Source organism: Bombus huntii, chromosome 13, assembly GCF_024542735.1.
Source record: "Bombus huntii isolate Logan2020A chromosome 13, iyBomHunt1.1, whole genome shotgun sequence".
NCBI lineage: Eukaryota > Metazoa > Arthropoda > Insecta > Hymenoptera > Apidae > Bombus > Bombus huntii.
In genome coordinates this window covers 5704657-5723319 of record NC_066250.1, presented here as the reverse complement: position 1 = coordinate 5723319, position 18663 = coordinate 5704657, and the positions used below count along the sequence as shown (strand labels likewise).

General features: G+C 39.7%; 2 protein-coding genes across 9 annotated transcripts in view; one reads left to right on the top strand and one right to left on the bottom strand.

Moving 5' to 3' along the window:
* LOC126872395 (basement membrane-specific heparan sulfate proteoglycan core protein-like) overlaps positions 1 to 18663 on the bottom strand; it is a 291064-nt gene that overhangs the window by 71847 nt on the left and 200554 nt on the right. The window lies entirely within an intron of this gene.
* The window catches only part of LOC126872393 (uncharacterized), a 116649-nt gene that overhangs the window by 82009 nt on the left and 15977 nt on the right, over positions 1 to 18663 (top strand). For both annotated transcript variants that reach the window (XM_050632297.1, XM_050632298.1), the window contains 2 exons: positions 13795 to 14005; positions 14615 to 14668. In XM_050632297.1, coding sequence (XP_050488254.1) covers positions 13795 to 14005; positions 14615 to 14668 — 265 coding nt within the window. The remainder of the gene's footprint in view (positions 1 to 13794; positions 14006 to 14614; positions 14669 to 18663) is intronic.

Sequence of the window (18663 nt, the reverse complement as noted above, 5' to 3'; positions counted from 1 at the left end):
GACATTTTTTTCACAAAAATCAATCACGAGAGATCGATTTAACCGCGAAACATTCTCTCGCAGAATATTATATTCTCTGAATTAATTTAACCCTTGAAAGGAAACTTTAAACCCTTTCGTTCAGCAATCACCCTTTTGCCAGAGGAAAAAGTTTTTAATTGAAAATTCAGAAGTTGCAGATTAAAGTTGTGCTTTCGAACGCATCCAGAGAAACAGAGGATAGGTGAATGGGTGGAGGATAGATGACTGAACGTGTATAAAAGTTCGCAACACTGCTCCTCGAAAGCGAAACAAATAATAATAGACCAACGTAATCATCTTTCTGGATCGCGACCGGTTTTCGATGAAACTCGATACCACGTTCAGCGTCAAAGTAGCTTCACCAAGTGCTGAATTACACGTACCGAATAGGATAGTATACTAAGCCGAGTTCGAAGCCCTGCTTAAATTTGAAACGAAAGTGGAACGGAGTTTGTCCTAAGTCAGGTTTAGTGGACTTAGCCGAGGGAATTTCGTCAGTGATAATTAATGCTGGATCTTAGAAGAGATCCTCAACTACGAAGATGCAAGTGAATAGCAAATGACAAACATTTTGCAAACGGGCGTACGTTGCCTGGTCGATTTTTTCACCCTATCGATGATTCCTTTTCGAAACTACAATCACTTCTCTCCGATGAATTTTATTTTTCGTTGCTCGTTCCACTACTAAATTAACTACCCGCTGGTTTATGTGAAACGCGACAATTACGCGGGAAATTGGGATGCCTAATGAAAAAGATACGCCTGTGACAGAATCAATATTCCGAGTTTTATTTCATTTTACGTGCAGCAGCGAGCCATCGAAATTAGTAATCAACAAGTTACCAGTGATAAAACAGCGGCTGCTGTTTACAACGTTGTTAATGCACCTGTTTGGATACCGATGATTGATCGTAATTGATACTGACATTCGATATTACGTGATCATTTTTGATTGAATATAATGTCCGTGGGTTATGAAATGGAAGATATTCATTATTCATATTATTGCTGGATGATGTAATGCTGGACGTAGGTAGCACCGTGAAAAAGGCCGAAGACGTAAACGGAGAGAAATAAAGAAAGAGAGAAAGGAGTCGAAAGAAAAAGAAAGGATAACGAATCATAGAGCAAAGAGAAAGAAAGGAAAAAATTATGCCTGTTATTTCGAAGCTAGAATATTCGGCTCTTTCAACGTCACAGGATGGAATCATCAGCTTTTCGGTATTGTGGAAAACGTCATCGATAGACCGGATGTCCACCTACCGGCCGGGACAGAAAAATTGTAGCCTATTTCCAGCGAAAACGTTGAAAGCGTATAAAATAAAAATTCATAGGCGGACCGGCGGATATTCCATCTCTCTGGTCGACACGCAATTTTCATCCTCTAGCGTGTCGATTGTGTTCCCATTGTGAAAAGCGTCTCTCACCGCAGAACCGAACGTAAATATTACCCTCATTACTCAAAAAATACTGGCGAAACCTGGCTCGTATCAACGTTCGACCACTTCGTTTCGCTGATTAATGACAACGGAGATTCTTCCACAACTATATCGACCAGTTGCCGGTTCGAATTTCGTTTCGTTGTTAACGAAAAACCTGGATAACTGGCGCTCTTAACGTCGATCCTCTGTTTGCCCCAAATTTTTACGTAAAACAGGATGAAAAAAAAAAAAAATAGAGTAGAGAATCCAGAGAGATGACTCTTCGAATTTACGACAACTGCGTTGCATCCAGCCGTTGGCCAGAGTTGGTCGAAATTCGACATCCACGCATTCGTGGATTTGCTCAGCGGAGCAATCAGGCGACAACCTTTCATTCTTTTCCCCAGATCGTACAATTTGCAACACGGGAAAATAAGCCCGGACACGTTACATCTCGCTCGAATGACGTTCTGCCGTATAAACCGTTTTCATCGTTTCTTTCCCTATTTTTCATTTCACCAAGTTCACGTGGTTTTATATTTCTCTTTACCTCGAATGACTTTGAATCAATAATCGATACCTGTTTGATACACGACAGGAAGAAACAAAGAAATTATTCCTTCTGTGGAAAATGAAAATGAGAATTAGATTACTCAAGATAATTAGAGAATTGCTTTTCTTGTATCAGATTAACTGTTATAACCATTTCTTGTGACTATGAACTTTTTAATGATATAAATCTAGGATCATTTTGCTTCTATTCACTTGATCGAAGCGAACCAGTATAACAGAAGAATTTATGTGAAGAACGTGATAAGTTACATTGTCACATTACATATGTAATTTAGTGGTTAAAATTAAAATTAAATTTGCGAAGAGCTCACTCGATACTTGATCATCATTGAAAAAGAAAATATCATCTTCCGATATCTTAACTATTGAGTGAGGGGACAATTCTAAACATGTCAAAGTAGGTCGTCATTATAAATGACCGACAAAGTAAGCACGCGTAGAAATCGCTGCATAAGTTTCCTGGTTGCTTTCCAATCGATCGAGGACGGTTACGCGAGAATTCCTATTTGTCAGGGGTCATTATCCGGCGAAGAAAAAAGAGGAAATTATCGGTTAGCCGAAATAATGAGTCCCAAGAAGAAAATGTGGTTCTTTTTCCAGGTATTTTCGCGGTCTCGATAGAAAGGAGGGGAAATGAATAAGTAGCAGCTGACTAACATCATCTGTTTCTACTGAAATTGGTTTCAACTTACAAGTACCTTCGCGTGACAAGAGAATAAAAGCTTAACATGCACTTGTGTGTAATCTCAGATTAAATCTATCATAATTGAATAGCAGACTATGAAGATTTTAAAATGCGATTAATTTTAGTAATTAAACGTCCTGAATGTTGATAATTAATTTAGAAATATCTCGACTTTATGAAAGCTCTTTATTTTTTCGAGCAAGATATTAAACGAGTTAAACTTCCTCGAAGCTATAAAGGCATATAAAATATACGCAAGTGTATGTAGGCAATATACTACGTAAAAGTGAGTTAAGAGTGTCCTCGTTGGTTATTTAAAACATCCTTATCAAGGAGATGATAATTTTGGGAAATATCGCACGAAACAACAGAAGGAGAACCCAGTGGCTACGATGGCTGACTAGGACGTTCCACTACTACTGCGGCTGGTCGTCGGTTTCATCGTGGACCATAGTTACTGTGTCAGCATATTCGCGCGAAATACAACTGACGAAATAGTAATAACGTAGAACAGCAAGAGACGGTTGTAAAAGCTGCGAGATTCGGCTTTTGACAATCGTATTATTCGCATAAATGCACCGCATAACAATCTCGCGTGTTCCCATGGCAATGTCAAACAACAAAATATCGTTGTTATGAAAGAGCAATGCGTTACAAAAGCCGTGCGAAAGGGTGACTATTCCAAATTCTCGTATGCAATTGAATCCGAAACATTTTTCCACCTCCCTTCATTCTGATGCAATTTCATTTGTTCAAAGACAGATAGTTTGTAAAACAGTTAAACAGAATAGAATGAAACACGATGATAAAAATTGCAGGGATTTTTCAACGAAAAAAGAAGAGAGAATATTTTGTTTGCTATCCTCGTGGCGATTGTCAAGGGGTGGCGTAATGTTGACAAGACAGAAGGGAGCAGAAACTCGAAAAGTGACAAGGAAACGTTGAAAAAAGGAAATGGGAGGCGAAGTGGCTTGAAAGTGGGCTCATCAGTATGCAAAATGCAAGAGTCGCGAGGGTGCACGCATAGCCCCTTGTGCCCTCCATTTACCCGACAGGCAGCCATACTACTTCGCTGTTCAACCACCTAAACTCCTCGGAAACCATGGTTGCTACACAGCTAACCTGTTCTCCTGCCGAGCTCACACAGGTTCCTTTCATTTCACGCCTTTTCCATGCATTGATTGCGCGGTGAATACGTAATTGCATTTAGAATTGAATTTTCACGCTATTTTTTCTCCTCCAATATAACAAATTACTGTAGCTCGTGAAAATATTTACGCGCCTGTAGAAACCTTTTGCAAATATATAATCATATAATGTTTGTAACAAATATCTCGTAACTTTTATATACATTTTTAAACTGGTCTTAAATTTTACCAACGTAATCATGACAATCGTGTTTCATTAGAGAATCAATGAAATTTTAAAATATTTTATGTTTATAAAAATTTCCTATAGTATGTATCATATACATGCATCAAATACATTCATGAGCGACTATATAGAAGATATCATATATAATATAAGAAAACGTAATGGGTGATGTTCAACTTCTGCGTAAAACAAATACAAAGAAAATATACATTTCCAAGAACATTTCGCATAACACTTTCCTTCATGGTTCGTCGAAACATATGTCTGACAATTACAATCCACTTCTACTGCACGCACTTCGTTTTACTGCTACTTTCATGTTCCGAGCTTCGGGCAAATTACGGTTACGACACTTCTTTTTTCTATTTCCTTCCCTTTCGTTTCTTCATTGTAGCGTCTTTCCCTTTTCCTTCTATCATCGCGTATCGGCGCGATCCCTCTGACGCGTTGGCAAGGCGTCTTTGATGTCCTAATGAAGTTAGTTCTCTAACTACGTCGACAGTTAGGTTGCCTTCTCTTTTTCCTTCCTTTCGTTGCGTTTACCGAATCTGCACTCTCTTTACGAGCAAGGTGAGAAAGATGCGTTCTTTTCTTCATCGCGTTCACAGAGGTTTCTTCTTTCGCAACTGAATCGCACTGACGAGCGCGTGGCCCTTTTATTTATCAAGTACTGCACGATACACCTTTTATATTCTAGCCACGAGGCAAAAGGTGGAAAAAATGAATAAAGGAAAGGCGGCAAGACGAAGAAATAGATCTGCGTTGGTATAATTATGTAGCCTCGTTTGTTGCAGACGCATTAGCCTCTGTTTAGACTCGTGAATTATGAAATCGCGAGCGTGCCGGCCTCTTGAAAAATTAATACACGCCTTAAGGAGGAGTAGTGCGGCGAGATTGCGCCGCGCGGATGATAAATTCATGGCCTAGATGCGAGCGTTACTCCGCGGCTAGGATAATTCTCACGAAATGGAGCGCTTTCTGGAGAAGGAAACGGAATGTCAGCGATGACGATGACGATAATTCGAGCCGCTTTCAAACTTCAGCCGTGACTCGGATGAAAACGTAATTTATCGTAAATTCTTCTTTTTTCCTCGTAACGTCTTCTCCGCACGCTCTGAATAACTCCGAGCTTTCCAAACACGGAATTCCCCGTTTATTTTTCTGGAATTTCAAACGTGAATTTCACGAGACGATAATCCACTGGCAACTTACACAGCGAAATCCAATTGATTGCACACAACGAAAGGCGAGAATGTATCCTCGGTTTGTCAGAATATTGACGTAGCTAGGAAAAGTAAATTTTCCTGCATATATAGGTTTGGAATTGTAAATGCTTCAAGTAGAAAAATATCGATTATATACTGATACATTTGAAGATTAAAGAACGTTTTAGTTTTACGATTAAGCTAGTAATTTTTGGGTTTTGAGACCTTTTAGTAAAATACTGACCATACGTATCCATTACTATTACTGGGAACAATACATCATTTCTATTTTGAACTTATCACTATTTATAGCTTATCATATATGTTAAATCGCGTTTGCTAAATAATATGACTGGATTCGATGATTAGAACAATCCTATCATTAAATGTTATGGCTGGTTGCGTGTATGCAAATGATCTGCCAGTTCTATGATCCTCGTGTATTTTAATTACCTTCGATCACGTGGACGCGTGTTCGTATTTCTACCTTTGATTTTATGACCAACTCGAAGCAACTCGTCGATGTCTTATCTTTTTGAGATCAGAAAACGGAGAAATCTTTATCGAAGATCGAAACTCAGCTGTCAGTTTGATCCTTTTTGAGACCTATTGTAGATACAATATTTTGTTTTATTGTACTTAAATATATTGTTCTATTGTAATTAGACAGAAAATCTTCATGCACGAGTTGAAATCATTTTGGGCCCTCAGAAATTCGTCGAATGATTTTTATTGTATTTTTCAATCTACATAGGTACGTGGTTTTGATTTTGTTTAATTAGAAGAAAAATCTTTGTCGAGGACTAAAAACATCATTATTTCCTCAGAAAGTTGTTGAATGATTTTTACAGGATTTTTAAACTTAGATAAGTAAGTTGGGTTTGCTTCAGTCAAAGAAATTAATATGTAGCGTTTCTTGATAATCTTTGAAATCTCCTCGAGCGATTTCGAGTTGAGCAGGATATCAGAAGCGCATGGTTAATCGAACGGCATTATCGTCTAGGCCAAAGCAACGTGTAACGCAAGAAAGGTAATCGATAAAAGCTCAGTGACCCGGGAACCTTGTTGGTCACCGATTAGTTTAGGTTAGTCGGAGTCAGGTATATGCCGCGCCCACGTTTCTCATCAATGGCTTCGATGTGTTCGTTAAAAAATTGAAGCTAACCAGATAACAACAACCTTCTTCGTTCCATCGAATCGACGTTTTAATCAACTTCTCATACCACTCGATTCGCGTTAATCAAATCTTCCTTTTTTCCTTTTTAATCGATCGTTAATTTCCCAAGTGAAAAATTGCAACGATATATTCATAAAGACAAAATTTTCACGAGAAATTAATAAATGAAGGAGTTTGATTTATGCAAATCACGTAAAACTGAGAGAGCGAATTCTCTTTTCTCCGTGAACGGCCAAGTTATAATCGATACGACGAGTTAATTATTCGACCTTCGACGATTTCGAAAGCGTCGTGGTTGTCGAAAGCTGGAAAAAATCACGGACGAGCAGCGCTAGCCGGTTCGCGTAATCCGCTTTGACGGATAGACGGGCTGTGTATGTCGTTTTTCGCGTCGGCGATGCAATTTTTTTCACGGACGATATTCGACTTTTCTCGATAAACGAAATCGGATTAAAAAACGGACGGCAAGCATTTTCGTATTGGTCGACGCAAAAAATTATGCACTTCTTTCTCTGTGCTGCCACTATGTTTAAACACAGTGGCAGGCATTATTTTATTCGACTTATGATAAATTTTATTGATTTCATTTTATAGAAGATTATTTTTAAAAACAGAATTCACATCGATACACACACGAAAAAGAATGCCTCTTTCACTTTGTTAAAATTGGAAATTGTTATTCGTCCAGTGATCGAATGGCTTCCAGATAAACGATGTCGATAGTTGAATTATTTTTAAATGAAAATTTATGACGTAAATTATTTTCATATGGAAATTTTTAATCAAGTAGGACCACCTGAATCGATACATATTTCTTTGCAATTATATCACGATATTTGGTAATAAATGTTGCTTCCAGATAAACGCTATCGATAAATATAAATTATTCTGAATAAAAATTTTTCATATCAATCAGTGATGTGTCTTTGTTCATTCGAATCAGTATATGTCTTTTTAATTGTATTTCAATTTTCCCCAAACTCAATGTTTTCCTCCATTATATATAATTCTTTGATAGAACAATTAACAAACTAAAACTTACACTTGGTAACTATTTTCATAGGAAGAAAGACGCGTTTCGCGAAATTATCTGGCTGGCTTTTATTCATCGAAAAGTTTCAGCGAAGCGTAAAACCAAAGCAGAATCGACTCGGTTCGATTCAAAAGTGTGGATAATGGCTGGCATAGTCCAAAAGGAAGTCGACGAGCGCAATTCTTATCGTTTCTTACGACCGACAAAAAGAGAATAAATAATTTAACCAAAGAACAGCGATTCGTTTGTACGATTCGATGGTTCATCGTGAAGCGCCAAAGCTCATCGAACGTTTTTGCTACTTCGGCTCTTTTCCTCAACTTTCAGTTTCGACTTTGGCAATTGGAGCCGAAAGGAAGTTACACTTTATTCATCGAGCCACTTCCTTGTCTGTTTCTAACAGGAAGATCGAGGTGTTCCGGTGTTGGGACGCGTGCGAAAGCATGAACGCCAATGAATTGCATTTAACGACACCTCGTTACTTTTTCAATCTCCCCTCGTAAACGAATACAGAACCTTAACACAGAGGTAAATTAAAGGAAGAAAGTAAATCGAAATAGTTCGCGCACGAACAACGTTTGTTCTAGAATTGCCGGGATCGAGTCTTCACGCAGATTAAACCCGGAGATTATTACTTCAGAGTCAACAATCTCTGAAGTCACAGGGACCCGGTTAACTACATTCACACTGTACTAACTATAAACCTAACTTTCTTGAAAACGTAGTCTTCCAACAAATTCTATTCACAGTACGATCACCTCCTCGGATTTTCTACCACCTGTTACAATACAGGCTACGCCATACAAGCAAAATCTATCGAGCTTTCCGGATCCGCGATTTCATTCATCTCCAGCGGACACGAATTTTCGAAAACCACTTTCAAAGTCCGCAGCTTGATCAATTCAAGCTCCTGTGAACTATCTTACTATGCTTCTTCAACTTTGTATTAATCTCTGAATCTTCTGAATCTTGAATCTTCCGGATAAAGAAAATGTGACGAGAGCTGTAAATCACAGAGTAATAAATTTCAATCGAACTCTGGTCGCTGAGTTTGTTAATCAAGCGAAGGAAAATCGAAACCTGATCGTTGCAAAACATAGATGCACAGTTTCTTCTCTCTTAGTTTCACCCCGACAGTTACACTTCTTTAAATTCATTGACACGCTCCATCAAAAATATAATCGATAGGATATCTAAGTAATCATATGTAGAATATCACTATCGACCGATCAGAATTGAACTAAACTTTGACAAGATCTCGAACATTTAAACAGATTCTTATCAGATTTCAGATTCGAAGATTTCAGATACGATCTCAGGCCCAAAGACTCATTTTGACACAATTGTCGGAGCACAAGATCGTATTATATAAACGTATAAATAAAAACACTAAAAACTTAAACATCGCTCATTCGATGAAACTTTGCCGACGTAATTTCGAGCAAATGGAACTCTATTTCGTAATCATACCGCGGCGGAATTCTTATCCCGGAGGAAGGTTCATTTTGACGCAAAGAGAACGGACGTTACACAGTTGAAGCGACGCTTGAAATTGTTGCAAGCAGTGCTGAAAATTTCCAGGTCGATCTCGCGGCGACGCGGAAACGTGGTCTAATTTAAGAAACATTCGAGCAGAGGGAATCGTGTCGGTGGCACGGTCGATCTGCCGAGCCAAACGTAGGGTCGCTCGGTGCTGCCTGAATGGTGGCCATAAGGTAGCTCTTTCCTCGAGGAGAAGCGCCAGGAACGAGCAGAGAGGCTCGTAAGGTTGCGATGAAACGGCTTGGTAGGAGTTGCATTTTTATCCGGCCCTGGTCTGTGTCGACGTAGCAGATGAAAGCGGTTATGCCGGCTCCGTATATTGCCTCGTCCTTTTGTCTCCCCGCCAGCCGCGCGAGCAAACACCAACCCCCTTCGCCAGCCACGGTTTTTCCATCTTTTGCTCTCTTCGTGCCGCGACCTCAAAGCCAGTTCTATTTCTGGTGCCATCCGACTCGTATACTCGAGTAAACTGGCATACGACCAAATGCCGTGATACACCGAGCCCCTGCCACGCCGTACATTCTTCTCACCCCCTAACGTTATGACCCACCGCTCACATTCCGCCTTCCCACCCCACATCGTGGACCATTACGCTCTGCCGTGTGCTGCTTACGTTATTATTGTATAAATCAGCCGCACGCGGCGCTGAATTTTCTTCTCGTTATGTACAAAGCCGATTTCCAGCAGACCTGCGCGGCCTGCATCGATTTACCTTCGACGTCTGCCTGAACAATTTTGAGCATGGATTTCTGAAATGGTTGTTTTCTTGGGTTTGTCGTTGTGGAGAGAAGATTGAAATTAAATAGCAGACACGAAGATACTACAGGCTCGCGAAAGTATACATGAAACATTTTGAAGTTACGCTAACTTTGTTACTATTAGGTCGTCCGAAAAGTTTCTTTCGTTTTATAAGGAAATAATGGATGCACAACATTTTCCGTTTTATATTATTTCGTCGAATTACGTATGATCCATTTTGTTCCATCAAACTAAAGATCACAACGTTCGACAGATTAGGTTTCATGTTTGTATAAAGATGCGTTGTTGTAAAAGGCGTGTCTGTAAAAGAAAGACACTTTCCGGACAACCTAATACTACTTAATCGACTATCATCGTATTGATGAATACCGAAAACAATTTGGAAAATGTATACAGAAATTACATGATATTAATTGGAAACGTTCAGATTGTTCTTTAATTTCACCAATATAATCATTCGTGCTTTACTTTCACAGCGATTTCACAGCGATGAACCATTGAAAACAGGTCTTACAGCGTCGAAAACCGTGTGTCCATCGGACTTTGCATCCCTCGAGACTTCAAGCGTTCCTAACAACATTGTAGTATCTGACTTGGAAATAAACTTCGATGAATATACATGTTACCGATTCACCAGATTGCATCTGTATCTTATCACCACGTTATTGTTTGAAAAAAGATTCCCATAGTAGGATACCGTGGAAGAAGGTGCATAAAAAGCATATCGGAAGCGTTACGGTTTTCCCAGCGTCGATTTAATTACCGATTAATCCCAGCTTCTTTTGTTCTTCTCGCTGAATAATATCTACGCTCGTCCGGCGAGCATGGTTGCTGCTCGTATCGCCACGGTTGTTTTAATAACGGCGATAAATCTACGGCTGGCTGAATGTATCCGAGGCAGGGACTAGTACCTCTTTTTGTCATCGGTGGATTATTGCGTCCCACCGTCTCGCGACGAAACGTCGCGGACCGGGTTCGATTCCGTTGCCTGGATATTACGACATTATTAAAAATCGCCAGGCCGCGCGCAGAACGATCGCAATTTAGATTCTTCGTCTTCCATGCCATTTCGACCGTTCTTTTCCTCCTCGTCCCCTTCTCACATTCTTCTCTTTCCCTTGTCCCAAAACAAATCATTCAGACCGATCGTTTATCCTCTCACATTCTCGCGAAACGACCAATGGGAAAATGGCAACTGGATGCAGATCGGAAATGACTGCAGCCCGATAACCGGATATCTAATATCCCACCGTTTGCCCCGTCCAACGTTGAGAAATACGAGCGATCGGATAAGCAGTGTTCACTGACCATACTCGGTCGTTACCACGAGCCACTGTCGTTCCGTCTTCGACGTCGTTTCATTTTCTTCTTTTCGTCCTTTAAGGCTCGGGCTACTTGTCTTCAAGATCGTGAAAAATATTAATTGCAACGAATATGTTCGATCGTTGCCACGTTATCGAATCGTTATCGCTTCACCCTTCTTCTCTTGGCCCTATGAAGCTTTATACCTTTTTATCATCAAGATCGTGAAAGATATTATTTGTAACGAACGTACTTGATCGTTATTACGAACTATCGTCGAGTTATCGGATAAGCTCAGCATTTTCTGATCATACCCGATCGTTACCACGATGTTTTTAAGTTCAGTTGCTTGAAAATTGTGAAAAACATTAAGTATAACGAGCATACTTCTTAGTCGTAATTATAATATTAAGTCTATTCAACGAAGTATTATCGAGTGTTTAGGCAATATTCGCTGATCATATTCAATCTTCAAAGACTTTAAGCTCAAGATCGTGTCTACAAGGTCGTGAGAAATATTAATTGTAAGCAGCGTATTCGACAGCTGCCATGAACGTTGACATTTCACCCTCTCCCTTTGGCCCTTTAAACTTCGTGCCGTCAAAATCGCGCGAAATATTAATCGCACCGAGAGGAAAGGCTGGCGCAGCTTTCTGAAGCATCCTCGGTACTAGAGGTGTGCTACTTGTCGTCAAGGGTCGCAGAAACTTTTGCTCATAACAAGACGAACGAAAATGCGAAAGGGAATGGATAATCAGAAGGAATTATATAGAGACTACTTTGCATCCTTCCATCGTGATTTTCGCGTCTTTTCGGTACATCAACTAGCCCGAGCACCGTGCATCATTGAGGCGTTGTTATTTGTCGAATTAAGTCGTTTTTCAGCGAACTACGAATATTCAACATCTACCCAATGAGCTTCTCATGAAGCTGAAAACGCCATCGCGTTCGAAGCGTCGAATTGGAAGAAACGTGGACGGTGATCTTGACGAAGATATATTTGCCAAGCGCAAGTACCTTTGGACCGCTTTAGACCGAACAAGTCGAATTAAGGATCGAATTCTTCACGTGAACGTAGCCGGTGTTCAGGAAGAAAACTCATAAGAATTGATGAACCGAGTTACGGGGAAACTCGTAAGAAATAGTCCGCGAGTTGAGAAACTCGTGAATTTAACTGAGTAATCAGTAAACTCCCATTTGCTCGGCCCCTCCCCTCGCCCCTAAGCAGAACTGTGGAGTGAAAGTGGGAAAGTAGGATGGGGAGGATTAATTATTTAGCCCGAAGCAATAAGATATGTCAAAGGTGGCTCTAACTATGGAACGTGGAGCTGCTGGACCGGTTCATTGCTGCGTTTTATTAATGGTGCTTGCCAGTGACATAAGAAAATAGCGATTTTATTTTCCACGGCAAGAAAGAGTAATTGCACCGTATATTAACTCGGACTGGCGTTTAAATTACTCGGCGTTATTGTTGCAAACGATAAAAATAGTTGAACCAGTCTCTCCGGTTTACGCCGTTGGATAATAAAATTATACCAGCATAAATAATATGACGCCTCGTCTCGACCCGGCGTTTCGTCTTGATAAATAAAATTTCGCTCGAGAACAAGGAAACACGAGGCGAAGGAAATACGTACTTTCCACTCGGTTCCCTTTCGTTCTCTTCTCTCTTCTCTTCGTTCTTTTCTCTCCAAACGATAGAGATTTTCACGCGTCGCTCCATTAAATTCCACCTATACGTATCTCCCTTCCACCCTTTTCCTCTTGTTTTTCTCTTCGCGGCCGAACTTTCTTTTTAACAGTCTCTATCCTTTATCTCGGCCATAAGGTAACGACGTCGTAACATGTTACTATGTTATGTATTACGTTGCTCGTAACACGGGTGTAAAGTAGCGAGGCGGAAAGGAAATAAGTCGTAACAGAGCGCTGATTTACGGGGCGCAAGTGTGCATTCCTATGGCTCCAGTTTTAAGGGAGGAAACCGCATTTGTAGTCGTACATATCAGACGAATCTATGTCGGCTAGATTAATACTCTTCATTTGCTGTGCGAGCTTTTATTCATTCGCTTCAATAAATATACTTGCATTTGTCGATCGATCTGTTTGTTTCTCGTTTCGACAAATTGCGATTTTAACACTGGAACTGTCGACGACTAAAGTGTGAAAATCAAAGAGATAAAAATGAGCTGTTTTTGAAACAAACAAGTCTTCATCCACAAACTTTACAGAAGATCGTTCAAGCCTCCAGAAAATACATTGTTGCAAATCTATATCTTAAGTAAATAAACCTTTATCCATATATCTTACCAAAAATTATTGCAATTTATAAAATTATTCGGAAACATACTAAAATACTCATATCGACGATCAAGGCATAAAATTTACCGTAGAAATCAGAACGTAGGTTTTCTGAAAAAGGCAAGCAAGTCTTTATCCAAAGACAGTCCGTAAAATTACTGGGAAATATTTTAAGCCGATAATCGACCAAGCGTGTCAAGATTCTGGAAAAAATTGACGACAGTAAATTTTAGTGGATACTCTTAGGTTAATTTCCAATGGCTGAAATTAACTCAAAGTTGATCTTCTTAAACTAGAAAAGTAATTTTAAGAAGCATTTGCATGGCCTGATGGCAGGTTCGTGTTTAACACGACGGTAATTCCATTACGATGTATTTTCAACGTCCTGCGCGATCTTGTTTCAGGTGTCCTGGATGAGAAGCAAGGACCTCCACATTCTCACGTCGGGAAACACTCTGTTCAGCTCGGATACGAGATTCGGGCCTCAGCATACACCGGGTAGCGACGCGTGGACGCTCAGGCTGGACAACGCCAGGAAGACAGACACTGGCAAGTACGAATGCCAGGTGAACACCGAGCCCAAAATGATGTATGCTGTTCAGCTGTCCGTGCGAGGTAATTGCAGTTACTCTCCTAGTTCGCCTCTTTATTTAAATCCGCCCACTAAATTGAATTGTCCTTAAGCCGGTCTTCGTTTAATAGGTTTGCCGACTCCTAACCCGGTTGAATATTTTTCACAGTATTCGCCCAGCGATTTTTAATTATATGGTAATACTTGGAAATATCTGAATGTAATATTTCCATGAAAGGGAATGATCGATCTGATCGTTTTGCAGAATTATTTGTGACACTTGATCATTGAATCAGGACCACTCACGAATTTCAATATTTTTCAATCTTCTGGTAAAAAAGATATAGTCAGAGACGCGAATGAAGATCCTTTTTTTTATAGCAACGTTTATTAATTTCTGAAAGATGTTTTATCTATGATTCGTACTATCGTATACTTTGAGCCCTAGAAGTTTGCCAAATATTTTTAAGTTTCTTAATTTTTATGTTCAAATGGGGTGGTACAGCGCACAGGTGATTTGACGAGATTCTAAATATTTTCAACGCCATTCAAGTCTTATCGTGAATTATCTCTGTTGTTCTTAATCCTAAATCTTCTAAATTGCGTGACAAACGGTACTTCGATGACTAACTGTTTCCACTGTTCCTTTTCAGATCCTGACAAACCGGAGGGTTACGACGAGCCACACTCTCAGCAGACGCGAATAAGTAAGTGAGCATCGTGAAAACGAAGGTTTATTTCCGTCCAATAGTACACCGCCGCGAACGAGTTCCATTAGTTCCGTTTCCAACAGTATCCTCGCCATTGTGTCGGAGATTTTAATAGACACGGAGATAAATTTAAAGATCGCCGCCGTCTAATTTCACCAGCGACGCGTTTGTCAAACTAAATTTAAGTCTATCGGTTGCACGGAACAACGTCGCGGACAGGAAGCTGGATAACTATGACAACGCGATATTTTCATACACGTGGGGCAAGATTAAACAATATTTTCAATCAAAACCCAACGATAAATCGTCGTCCGCAAGTCTGACATTTTATTGCATACTGCACACTGGCACTATGCAGATATGCAAACGTCAACGATGCAATCAAAACTTCATTGGAAGCTTTTTCATGTCAGATATTCGTACAAAATTAATCTCTACATTTTTTTAGTTCTTTTATTTCGTTCTTTATCCAAATTTGTGTATCGCACAGAGTTTCTATATTCTGCATCCATTTTGTGGTAACTCGATAACTGTAACATTATCCTGCAACTGCTATCCCAGGACGAAAGATTTTTTCGTATACGAATTCGTAAATTAAATCGCCAAGACGCCCTGATCGATCCACTTTTCAGTGGATTTAAAAATACAATATTCACGCTTCGTGTGATCTTCATTCCGTGAGAACTTTCCAAAGAGGATTTTCCCAACTCTTTACAAGTACAATTATCCTTCGTTGTGTTTGTTTCAATGGAACGCGTTCGACTTTTGATTCACGCGTTACATTTAAATCGCATTTTGCCCGACGCAATTCCCAAGTCGCGAAAATGAATTTTTCCACGTGCAAATTATACGCGACTCTCAAAAGCAATACGGTGTATCGCGGCATGTTTGTACGTATTTACAAACTTTTGAACGAGCAAATTAGTAGATATTTCAGTCGGCCCTCGTAACATTGAGCGAAACTTTGCCGCTACAATTCGCACATTTCGCTCTCGCGAAATATATTATACAACGCACCAAATCCAATTCCCGCATTTCTAATTGTAATACTCAACTATATAAATTTAAATTTTCGTAATCGTTAAATGCATATAGGACAGATTTTTTCAGTAAATTTTGTCACCATGTTTCACGAGTATAACATGAAATTTGGGTTATATATAGTTCGAAGCTTCATTAAAAAGTTATAATAAAAGTAGGAAATACGAAGAAAATAATATCAAGTTGATCAATTTCGCGTTATTAGACTTTTATAATAATACGTGGATTACTTCGAAGAAACATTTGTGTCGAACTCACACGAAAAATTGATGCATTTATTGAAACGAAAAAAAAAAAAAAAAGAAGGGAACTTCATAGAATAATAAATTCAACATTTTACTGCCAATTTTCGAAATGATGAGCGTTTTGAAATAGGACATTTATATCTATATTTATACCTATTGATTATATTAATTGTAAAATGATACTCGTTACTTTTTTTCGTACTTTCCAAATAATTTTTTAATAAAGCATCGCACGATTTATATTTCCTCTCATCTATATCTATGAAATAATGTAATAAAATTTACTGTAAAAAAATTGGATCTCTGTGTAGTATAGTTATATGGTAATAGTTTGATAAATTTTCCAAACGTCGGTCTATTTCCTGCCCTTAACTATGCGACGGTATTAATGGAGTTTGATGTATTTTACTGATGCGAAGAGGGATGTCGTGCCATCTTTATACACTGTTGGCCCGTTAAAAAATCATCCGATAGACGCTTCTTATTCCTTCAACAAGATCCAGTCGACATCAATCACTTAAAGATAAGTGCGCTTCTTCGCTGGCTTTGACGGCCGGGATCTGTCGTCGATTCTTCTTGCAGCGTCTTTCTAGACGCTTCATAATTCTTTCCAAGTTCCATCATTTCATGCCCGAGACGCGAGATTTCTCGATCTTTTTCTTTATTGCTTCCAACTCTCGACTGAAATTCATCCCCGTCGCATCGACTTCGAATCGATGCGATGGTTAAAATTTAAGAGCAGCGGAAAAACAAGCATCCCTTTCTCAACTGATTGTGAGATATCTCCGTGAAAATCGATTAAAGTGCTTTTAAACAAGATTGCACGCCAAGTATTACAGCGACGAGAGAGATAACTGCGAATCAACGGATATACATTGATGATTGGTAAATTGAAACTTTTAAAGATAGCAGAACTTACTGCGTATCTAGATAGAAGAAGCGTAATTGAAGTGTATTTGAACTAAAAACTAATAGAATTTTATAGTTTGTAGAAAATTGTGAAATTTACTTTATAATATACTTCAGCGATATAACGCTACCAGAATTTTTCAATATTTTGATTAAGTCTGCGGGAATAATCGGCAATTGATTTAGCCGAACGATATTCTTCGAGTCGTTGATGGAATTAAGCTACAGATGTTGAAAGATTGAAAATATTTCCGAAAGAGTACAATAAAATGGTAGAAATGCATTCAGAAGATATCGTGTCTCCACTTTATATCGAAATAAGTAGACCGACAATTTTCTAGAAACTATGAATTCTACTCAAGATAATAATCCTCGAATTCAAAATGGAACGCCTGTTATGTCCAGGATTTATTAAAATTGCGCGATAAAACTACGGAACTTTTTCGCGAAATAAAACGAAGTAAAAATCAGAGGCGGATATAAACGTCATCTGAAATTCTCAAAAAACGGAAGACGTTAGCTCGAAAGCAAAGAGAGATTATTTTCTAAAGAACGCCAAGTTGTCTATTTATGTCCATGAAGGATGGCAACCAAGGACGTCGAATAATAATTAAACATCAAGATAGGAGGACAATTATCATCGAAGTTAACAGCGAACGAGAATTGAAGAAAGCAGGAGCGGCGATGGAAAAACAGGCTGCCGCGGCCGTGTAATAACGGAATATTTCGCCGAGGAGAAATGCAGTTCCCCGAGGATTAATTCAAGTCTAATAGGATTATCCTTAATCCCAGTAGTCGTGGAAAACCTCCTCCGGTTCTCGCCAGTCTTTTTCCTCGTCACCTGCCGTGACCGTAACCGTGCTTGCACGGCTACTGGAGAATAGGAACGTGGCGTTAAACGAGTCTTAGTCATCGGCTCTTTGCCATCTCCTTCGCGCTGAATAATGTATGGTATGCTTGTCCCGACATTATCATACATACACCATGGGAAAGGCATCCCTTGCGAAACACGCGCTACCGCTCCCATTGTTTTTCCCTTTCGTCTCGTAATGAATTATTAGGCCGCGTCGTTGCCCTTACGTGAGACGGTTCTCTTGTTTCTTCGCACTTCAAAGTCCAATTTCCGGACTGAGGATCCGGCTACCCGAAGCGAACGAGGAACAGAGCCCTTCTCTTCTCCATCTTATCCATCCATCCACGCTCTTCTTCTTCGTTGTCTTCTTATTTTTCCACTGGCAGAGTAGAAATAGGTCGCGTTTTAATATAGCGAGCCTTAAGTCTCGAATTGTAATTGTGATCTCTTTGCCACCGACTTGGTGCATTCAAAGGGATTTTCAGGTTACCCCGTGGTGATTCTTTTGCCTCTCAGACTGTCCTTGAGCGTGTTCTTTCTCAAGGGTCCAAGAAATCTTTGCAGTCTATAAATTCAACTGGATTTTTTCTTCTGCTGGTTGACGGAGTTTTCAAATCGATCTTTTCACGAGGTTGGTGTGATTCGATTTAATGCGGGAATTGGGGCGAATGGAACACGGCGTCGCACGGGCTAGAGAAGAACACGCTGTTTCACGGTGGCACGCATATTAAACGACCACTTGTGCCGACCCTCTAAATTAAAATGTACAAACTTGACAGTACATACGTCCTGCAGGAAAGAAAAACCGTGTTACGCTGCCGGTCTTTCTCGCCGCTGGAACGCTATGCTTTGTAAAGCTGCGCGCCGTCTTGTATGCACGGCTCAAGGGGCAAAGCTAACGTTCTCATTAAGTAAAATTATCGCGCAACACTCGTCGGTTACCC